This window comes from Acanthaster planci, linkage group LG17 (assembly GCF_054643075.1).
Source record: "Acanthaster planci isolate LZ-2023a linkage group LG17, COTS_SCS, whole genome shotgun sequence".
Lineage (NCBI taxonomy): Eukaryota > Metazoa > Echinodermata > Asteroidea > Valvatida > Acanthasteridae > Acanthaster > Acanthaster planci.
The window spans coordinates 11,501,044-11,510,553 of record NC_141793.1 but is presented as its reverse complement, the minus strand read 5'-3'; the positions used below and the strand labels follow the sequence as shown (position 1 = coordinate 11,510,553).

General features: G+C 42.6%; 1 protein-coding gene across 3 annotated transcripts; it reads left to right on the top strand.

Annotated features, from left to right (window-relative positions):
• The first annotated feature begins 298 nt into the window (after positions 1-298).
• Positions 299-8,716, top strand: tmem98 (transmembrane protein 98). 3 transcript variants are annotated; one of them, XM_022224080.2, is made up of 6 exons: positions 299-359; positions 1,641-1,848; positions 2,373-2,516; positions 2,848-2,997; positions 3,872-3,931; positions 4,396-8,716. In XM_022224080.2, the coding sequence occupies exons 2-6, from the start codon at positions 1,712-1,714 to the stop codon at positions 4,670-4,672; spliced, it is 768 nt and encodes a 255-aa protein (XP_022079772.1). In that variant the 5' UTR covers positions 299-359; positions 1,641-1,711; the 3' UTR covers positions 4,673-8,716. The 3 variants fall into 3 exon arrangements, with proteins under 3 accessions (XP_022079772.1, XP_022079773.1, XP_022079774.1); XM_022224081.2 differs by having other exon boundaries at positions 308-359; positions 1,592-1,848; XM_022224082.2 differs by having other exon boundaries at positions 312-359; positions 1,657-1,848.
• Positions 8,717-9,510: the final 794 nt, after the last annotated feature.

Below are 9,510 nucleotides of genomic sequence, written 5' to 3'. Positions count from 1 at the left end.
ACAAACTAAGTCCGATCCCCTAACTAAACCTCGCAGTCCCACATCCTCAAGCCTACTTGTACATGTACACAGAGCAAGGAACAGACCCAACTTTTGTTCCACTGAATTCTGGCAATTTACACGATAAACAAATTTTACGATAAAAATTTGTAAGGCAAAATATAAGGATTCCTACCCATCCCTATTTTCTTTTGAAAGGTCATCTTTTGTTGCCACAAAAGTCAATATTTGATCTCCAAATAAAAACAAACTTTGTTGAGGCATTGGGTCACGTGCTCGGAAATGAGGTATTTCATTGGTCAAAGATGCCAGTCGCCATTTTGTGTTCGCACTCGAGAAAGGAAATATTCTCGCTGTTGGTGAGTAACTTTAACCTCTATTTTGCCCCCCTTACTTTGTTGGAAAGCTTCTCAAAGAGCATTTATGTGCATTTTAGTTAAATTTAAAGGGTAGGTGTGAAATAGTGCTCGGAGTAATTTTGGCGATGTATGAATAAAGCAAGAACACAAGCTTGAACTTGACAGTGAAGAAACATGCGCAACGCAGCCACTGCCATGCTCTGTGTTTCTATCTGTACCTGTCCATTCACGTACAAACACCATTGCTGGTTGTCATGTGCAAAGTCTCGACTAAATGTTGAAGTGGGCCTTTAAAGCCAGCGTCTTTATGGTTTCTAACTTGGCTTTATATGTCTTGACGACGTCATGTTTTGTTTGCGTGAAGAGTCAAGACGAGAGTGATGGTCCATTTTGCAGACCAAATGGGAGTTGAAAGGTTTGTTGGGGACCCCGTTTCAATAACAGAAGGGAAACCAACATTTAATTTGGGATTCACCTTGGTTGATGACTACATTATGCTCAATAAGGGCACTAGCACCCTGCCCCTAATATTATAAGGAAACAAAGTCCACGTTCTCAAACTAGCCTAGCATATTGACCTTAAGGAACCATTAGGCCTACTCAATCCTGATAGGCCTAGTTTAGGTACTTTTGACAGTATTAAGCAAGAACACTTCAAATTTCTAACCCGAGTTTTGGAAAGGTGCTTTATAAAAAAAAATTATAGCGATAAAAAAGCAGGCAAATACATCCTGGTATGCATGTTTGTAGATACCCTCCTTGTTGTGCTTCATCGTCCTAACAGTCCCAAATTCTCCTATTTCAATATGATTTTACTTACATCCTAGGGGTTAGGGTTAATGATTTGGAACTTACAAGACCATGCACAAGACTAGTCACAAGACCAGACACAAGATCATGCAAAAGACTAGTCACAAGACCATACACAAGACCAGACACAAGACTATGCACAAGACCAGACAAAAGACCAGACACAAGACCATGCACAAGACCATACAAAAGACCATGCACAAGACTAGTCACAAGTAACACAGTGAACAAAGGAATGCTTTTGTTGCAGTTCATTTGAATAGCTTGTGACTTGAATTCAGACTGGAGGTCTAGTGTTGGTCTTGTGAAGGTCTTAAGTGGTCTCGACTACAACACTGATGCAAATTTAAAACTTTCATTTTCATAGCCTTAGCTTTTCACTCATTCGCTATTTAGATTTAGTGTTTTCTTTTCTTACAAAGTTATTGACTGTCTAGGAACTGATGGTCACTGGTTCCCTTCTTTAACCAGCCTTCCCGTATCACAGATGCTAGCTGGTAACCAGAATGGAATGGCATAAGAAGTAGCCCTGCCTGGTAACCATGGAGATCATTGTGGCCGTTGCCATAGGGATATTGTGCTTCCTCTTTGTTGCCTCTCTTGGTGTACTGGTGGTTATCTGTCGTCATCGCTACTGCCGTATATTGGATTTGACTCTCAAAGAAAAAGTCAACCATGGGTATGTACCTGTCCGTGGACTCAAAGATAATTCCACCCACAATTATAAGGGTTATTTTTAACAGAAATTGGTTGGGAAAGTATGGATTTTTTATTATTGTTTTAGTATTTTTGAATTTCCGGTAATGACACCGAGGATTCCTGAACAGAGCACCCAGGGCACTGGAAACTTGCAAGCTTTGAAGAAACCTGTAAATATGAGTCAGTGAGAAGCAGTTACAATTTTAGAGGTGGGAGGAAAAACCCAGCGGAATATTCTGGGTAAAACCCTCAGAATCAGCTAGGGACTGAAAACCTAATCCACATGTGGACTGGGCCGGGAATTGAACCTGGGACCACAGAGGTGGAAGGTGATAAAAGAATCACTACCCCAACCTGACTCCTGACCCGCTTTTTATGTGTAGCTGCCTTATTATCGTACATGTAATGTCCAGTTGTTTGTCGTTCTGATTGAACCGTCTCTCCCCGTCAAACATGTCTGACACGCCCCCCCCCCTGTTATTCGTTTTTTTTTCTTATCACCAGCTCCAGGACGAGCACCGTGACCCTGGTGAGTCATGCCGAGCTACCCAATGAGGACTTTGAGGTGGAGCTGAATGACGTCTGCTGGCACAACGCCCATCTGGAGGAGCTCCTGGATGACGACGCCAAATGGGTCGATGACGCCAGGTGGGCACTGCTGGAGCGCGCGTCCGAATGACGTGGCCACGGCTAACAATAGCGCCCCACGCGTCTGTGGAAGCTGTTTTCCAGCAGCTACGGCCTCTTGCCATAGACGATGTGTGTTACAACTGGCCACAGCCAGTCAGTTCAGACTATGGCTAACCTTCTGATCAATTTGTGTTGTTTTTTTCTCTTCCACCCCAAAAAAAAAAATCATCCGTTCATTAGGAACGGATTAGAGAACGGTGGTTATATATTGTGTACGAGAGGTCCCATTTTTAAGTAGGACTACAAAAGTAATTCAATCATTGTTGTGTTCATATTTTTTTTCATGCAGTGGTCTGATACCGCACTGCATTGGGATTCTGAAAACGTGTCATCACTTGACCGAGAAGCTGGTTGCCATGACAATGGGCAACCCCATGTCCGTCAAGACCCCAGAGAGCCTCAGCGAAATTGTCACTGTGGCCAAGAGGATAAGTCCGAGGTATGTTGTTGAAATCAAACGAGAGGGCACGGCGGACATGCACAGCTCCTCAGTGTTAACCATACTCACCCAAATTGCTTTGTTTCTTGAAGCACTGAAATCTGGCGTGGACGTAAATTCCGGGGGGATGGGGGGTATATATCTCCCACTTTTTGAGGTGGGGGCGTGGGCTATTGAATCATCCCCCCCTACTCTTTTGTGATGAGCAGAAAATTAAAGCCGATTAGGAAGAGTTTTCAAGATTTCCCAACGATGGAAATGTTTATCACTAAAAGGGGAAATCAGTTTTAAAAAGCCATAAATATGCCATTCTGCATGAATTTGATACACATTACAGATCTACATCTTTATCATGAACATCGCCCCCCAGACAGTGTAAAGACAGTGGTGGCGCCCCCTTCCCCCCCTTTTCAAATTTCCGTGGTTGGGCAAGTCATCCCCCCACCTTTCCCCATCCCCGCCAATTTCCAGCACAGATCTATGCCACTGAAATTTGGATTTCATTTCCTGACCCCACCAGGCAGAGAATTCTGCACTTGTTATGACTGGAATTCTCTACCTTCTGAGCTAGAACAGAACTTACCATATGCATTCCGCCAAAATTACTTGCAATCAATATAACATGCTTATGCAAGTGCAGGACTTTCTTCTGCAGTAAGCCAGGAATTCTCCTTGCTTGTGACTCTCCAGTTGTATGCCTCGTGTGACTTGATGTCACCTTTGCGTCCCTTTTTTTTGCCAAGGTTCAGAAAATTTGTCGTCGATTTGCGGGATATCGTTGAGATTGAGGGAGTGGGTTTGGGAAGCCCATGGGAATGCTTGGGAACACATAGTTGGGGTTAACATTTGCCGATATATGTCTCTTTGGTTACAGAGTGGATGATGTGGTGCGGTCCATGTACCCTCCTCTGGATCCTAAACTCATCGAAGCCAGGTAAACCTCTTTTTCATTTTTGAAAAACGGAAAAGTGTCGAAAAAAAAGGAAAAGATGGAAATTGCTGCTATGTAAACACTTGCTGACAGCTTACTTTCAGTAAAGGCCAGATATATTGACCAACATTTCAAATACAGCCAAACACTGTCACCCCCGATCCCAATGGTCATTTGACGGATATGTCTTACTTCAATCTGGTATTTTACAACACTCGCCACAAGACAACATTTGCTGCAGTAGTCCATTAACGGCAGTAAAAGTCAACATATGGTCCATCTCCACAGACTTCTTGGGCATTGGGAACACGAATGCATATGACAGCCAGTGGCTGTGGAGTTATGTATGCATGTACATAACTGTCAGCCCAAGGCTTAGGGAATGGTGGCAGTATTTGCCCTCTCTGGATATCGTATTATATTGGCCTCGGTTTGCTCATGCGTCGGAGTTCTCCACCATCCTGTAGGTCAGCCGCCCTGCTGCTGTCGGTCAACCACCTGGTGCTGGTCACCAAGCAGGCCTGCCGCCTGCCGCCCACAGTCCAGTGGATCGACAGCTCCCTGGGGGAGATGGAGGAACACCTGCAGGCCATGCGGGAGATCGCCCTGGCCGGGGAGATGGACTCCGGTGCCGGCTCCCTCTCCTCGGGCACCGAGGGCTCCCACCATCCCATGCTGGGGGAGGAGTTCCGCTCCTCGTTCAAGGGCCAGCTGTCGGCGCCCAAGTCCGGTCCCCCCGTGTGACGGTCATTTCGTCTCATTCCCCACTCCCCCCACTCTTTTTACAAACCAGCCGACCAGACTGGCGTACAGGGGGGGGCAAACCTTGCTCTTGATTGAACTTTTGAGAGCATTGAGAGCATGAAATGTTAGGCGTGCAACTTTTCCTTCAACCATCTGATTCATGGGTGAGATTTCTCAGCAATTTTAGCTGAATTCAGCGTTTTCTGTGTTTTGGATTTTAGCTTTTTTTCCTCACAGGTTATGTACAAAAGCATGGGAGATTTTTCGCAGTTCAGCCTTTTTTCAGCTGTTTTCAGCTATTTTTATCATTGGTCAATCTCATCCCTGTTGTTCTCCCTTTTTTTTTTTCTTCCCTCGTATGCCGTTAAAGCTCGAAAAAACACTGCACAGAGCCTAGTGCATCATTTAATTTCCTTTTTTTTTTTCTGTGTTTGATTTCCTTACCTGATGTGTGACGAACCTTTTATTAACCCCGTTGTGTTGTACTCCCCCAACCCTTTTGAATTTTGCTGCACAACTTCTGGTCACGGAGGTCGCACACACGTTGCTTGAAGGCTTCCCGTGAGTTCTCCACAGAACATGCTCTGCCTCTCGTAAACCCTTCACAGACTTTGTGTGGTAAATTCAGAGCCAGCAGGTGGACCCTCTGCCCCCCCCCTCCTGTATCACTGCATTCCATTTGGCCCTTCGGAACCCCACACCGACAACTCGTATTGCACAAGGGCAGATCTTGGAGGAGGGGCCAACAGGAGCCATGCTCCCTCCCCCAACCAAAGTGAGCCGCCCATTTTTTTTCTTCTTCACACAGACAGAAAGGGAAACTTTGTGGGTGTAGTTTTAATAGACAAATGAAATTGTGGAAAAGTGTATTGTGCAGGCCTCGAATTCACGTTGTCCGCGCTGTGTTTTGGCTTTTGGCAAGTGTGATATTTCAGCAGAACATTCAGATTAATGTCAGGAAACTCAGTATTGAATCTCCAGGCAGCTGGCATCTCTTGGGAAATTAGAAAGGTTCGGAAGTGACGGATAGTAGACTCGAAAATAACTACAGTTATTGGGTATTTGTGGCTACTACTCCAACATCGCAGTGTGGTAGAGTGCCAACATCGCAGTGTGGTTTCAGGTCTACATGTGACTACCGCTGCTTTTGTCAACTCTAAAAAGAATTTGAACCTCAGATATTTAATCATCTCGTATCTTTCTCAGTTTTCTTCTTCCTTTCCTTCCCTTGGGGTTACAGTGCTCTTGTCCCAACTTGTCTACGTTCTGTGGAAGCATGTTGCATAGCAAAGAAAGGCTTGTGCCGTGTTTTCAAGTGGATAAAATAACTCCTGAATGCCTCACTTTTTCTGTCGTTGTCTCCTGCAGCTTCATCTCTCATGTCAATACCGCCATTTCACAATAGTGCGCCACCAAGAGTTTGCAACACGGCCAATCACAACCCGCTAAATTTGTCGACCCTTTCCAAACGTGCATTAGGTCGACAAATTTCACGCATTGTGATTGGCCAAAGCGTTGCAAACTCTGGGTGGCGTACTATCGAGAAACAGCCGTATTCTTAAAAAAAAAGTTATCAAGGAGCTAGTTTTTCTATAGGTTAACAACATGTGGATGTTTGTTCTCGGCAGTTGTACATAGCAGTCGCAGTAATATGCTTTGAAATAAATTTTATGTCACAATTTTTAGAGATAGACAGATATTATTAACGTGCATACATGATATAAATAATACTTTAACAATACATTTCATCCTTTTGTTTTCCTTTGAAATTTGAAAAAAAACTCCGTTAAAGGGATTTATCTTGATAACCTACAAATGTGTTTTTCTTTACGCTCCTGTATATACTTTAATGCTGTTACATATCAGACGATTGGTCTAATACGATAGGTTTTATAATTTTGTAAAAAGAGCTGAATTTCTAGGCTTTTCAGTGTTCTTATAGATTTCCCCTTATTTAGGGAGGGGCGACTGACGGGTTTTTTCTTGCTGTCTTCGGTTTGCGCAGTCTGAAGTTCGCAAGTTGCAAAAATTCGACAGGTTATGAAGTGATACAGAGAAACCTTCTCAGGGTCTGCCAGCTTTGAAACTGTTCAAAGGCCCTCAGAGGTTTCCCCTTATAATCTATTTATCCATCAAAAAAAATGTGAAACGAAGGAGTTTTTAATTCTCCATTTTCTCCACAAGCCATTTAAGTGCTGTTAGTTAAGTTACCCTACTTATCCTCCATGTAGCAGTTAAGAGCTGAACTTTTTTATATGTACGTGTAGTTTGTGGCGTACAGCTAAGTACCTCGGCAAACTGTGGCCAGGGGACAATTACGTATATGCTGCTGTGAAGTAGAGCAAAATGCTTAGCAAGTTTCTTTTTTGGCTAAGCACGGACCAACCAAGAACCGGTCACAGTGACAAAATTATGCAACCATTTTTAGGGATTATCTTTCTCCGCAAAATTAAAAGTATGCTCTCGGCTTCGGTCAAATTTGTGCACGGGCCCAAATTTTTGGATTTCCCAACCAACTACACGCACCCGTATTAGAAAAATTTCGAGTGATGGAAAGCGTTACAGCTGGATTTCCTGAGCAGAATATTTGAAGGCGAGCAGATTATTTCCAAGTTATGATTTGCCAAAAAGTTTCTCATGTTATTCTCTGTTCATGAACTAAGCAAGTTCGTTATACCAAAACATTTGACCTTGTTTTGAAACCGGAATCCCTCTTTTTCATCTCATTCTATTGTTCCAACTGATAGCATCAGAATGGGTGCTTATTTGCCCCTTACACCCAAAACATTCAGAAACTTTATCAACATCCACACGAAACAATTTAAACTATTCCCCGAGACACACTTTGGTTGGCTGTTCTACCTGCAAATTGTGTCCAACTACCTTCACATTTATGCTAACTTTTATTATAGAACATGAATTTGAATTATAAAATGTTGGTTGTACATAATGTGTAATGTATATTTTTTATCACCCATATCCCTGACGTGGGTTACAGAAGAGAGACTGAAATCGTTGGATTTATATAGATCTAATAGTGTGACTGTTGAGATGTAGAAAAATATTTGTGAGGAATTTTGACTCCTGCTTGGAATCATGTGGGCTAAAATAGTATGAAAAGAATTTGTTTTCATCATCACAGAATCCTTTTACGGTCCTGAACGCTTTTCAGTACGCATCCATTTCCTAACCAATAGATGAGCCATGATCTCTTTAAAGAAAACATTGTGCCTTTTTACTAATTAACTGAAAAGATTAATCAAAATATAACATCAGGTACCATTATTAATTATTATTTTGTGCCTTCTGCAGAGAATTTAGCAAAGATATACGGACCTCGTTTTCGTACATTGTTCATAATCGTGGTTAGTAAAAACTCGCTACGTACCTGCGGGCGCATACAATAAAAGATATCCATCGAGTCGAAATGCGCCGAAGTCATGATTACGCTCTTAAAATTGTTTTGGTCACGACCAGCCAAGAAAGAATCAAACAAAATCATGTGTAATGACGGAGTTCAATATCATGCATTTTTATGGACTCTTTGCGTTGGGTATTTACACCAGACGCCATCTTGGTGAACCTTATATGAAATATCGCCACAGTTGATTTTGGATACAATGCGCATTGCACACTTGGGCACACTTCAGTGATTTGATTCACATTGTACATGTACATGTATATGATATAAAACCCGACGTTGTGCGAGTGTTTCGCTGTTGACCCAAAAGGCCAGTAGTTTCGGCTTCATTCATTAGATACTATTCACACTTCTCAAAGTCTGTGTTGATTAATCCATCCTTATACTTCAACTTTTGGGCCAACCTGGGGATCGGTGTAGTTTGGCAATATGTAAATTTTGATATAAAGTAAGCGCAAATTTCTATTCGCCACATCGACAGTCGTTAAGGCAATCGTTTTTTGACTATTAAATTGAAATTAAAATTTTGACTATTGAATAGTTCTTTAATTTTGAATGTACATGCATACGTCAGATAATTTGTAGAACAGAGAGGAATAAATTTTATATCATTATTTCGTGAATTCATTGTCGGACTTGTTTTATTTGGGTTTTCTTTCAAAGCTTGCGGTATTTCGTGTACGAAAGGAATTGCCCGACGAAGCCGGTGAGTTTGATTATTGAAAAATGAGTACTGAAGATTTTCCGTGATAGGTTTCGATTGGAACAAGGGTATGCTGTGCGACGGTGGTGGAGAAAATGTGAAGATTGAAGTCAGACAGTTACAAAACAAACATTTGCCGTTGCAACATTTTTTTGCTTTACGTTTGCCTGGAGAACTTGTCGCAAACATCATGTGGTCCATGGACCGTGAAGATTTGCTTTGGTGATGCATTTCCAGTGCCCGTTTGCAAAGGTGTTCAAAGAGGATTGCTATCGTTGAAAGTCGGAGACAGCTACAGAGGCGGTTGTCAAGGCTGGATTTTAACTTCATAGAATTTCAGCTTGATCTGGTGAACATATTGAGTGGAGAAAACGCAGCGGTGCTGAAGATTAACCAGAAGGGAAGTGATTATTCGTAACCGTGGAGCGGCAACGGATCAATGGACCGGATGACAGGACCCCTCCCCCCGTCTGCGGCGCCATAGATGACGGTACATTCCGTACGAAAGGCCCGCTTAATCTAATTTGACGTTGCGATGATGACATGGATGAGCTCTAATCAGAAACAGATGTGATATAAGAATCTTAATAGAATTGAATGCATTTTTCCTCCGATCTCGTGCTGCCTTTTCACAGACATTTTGTCTTTCGAATAACCAACCTGCTTCATTGCGCCTTTGATTTTTTTTACAAACATTCCTTTCCATGCAATCAC

Coding starts and splice junctions, on each gene's coding strand:
- tmem98 (XM_022224080.2), top strand. CDS start 1,712: ATGGAGATCATTGTGGCCGTTGCCATAGGGATATTGTGCTTCCTCTTT. Junction 2,517..2,847: donor AAATGGGTCGATGACGCCAG/GTGGGCACTGCT, acceptor TTTTTCATGCAG/TGGTCTGATACCGCACTGCA. Junction 2,998..3,871: donor GCCAAGAGGATAAGTCCGAG/GTATGTTGTTGA, acceptor CTTTGGTTACAG/AGTGGATGATGTGGTGCGGT.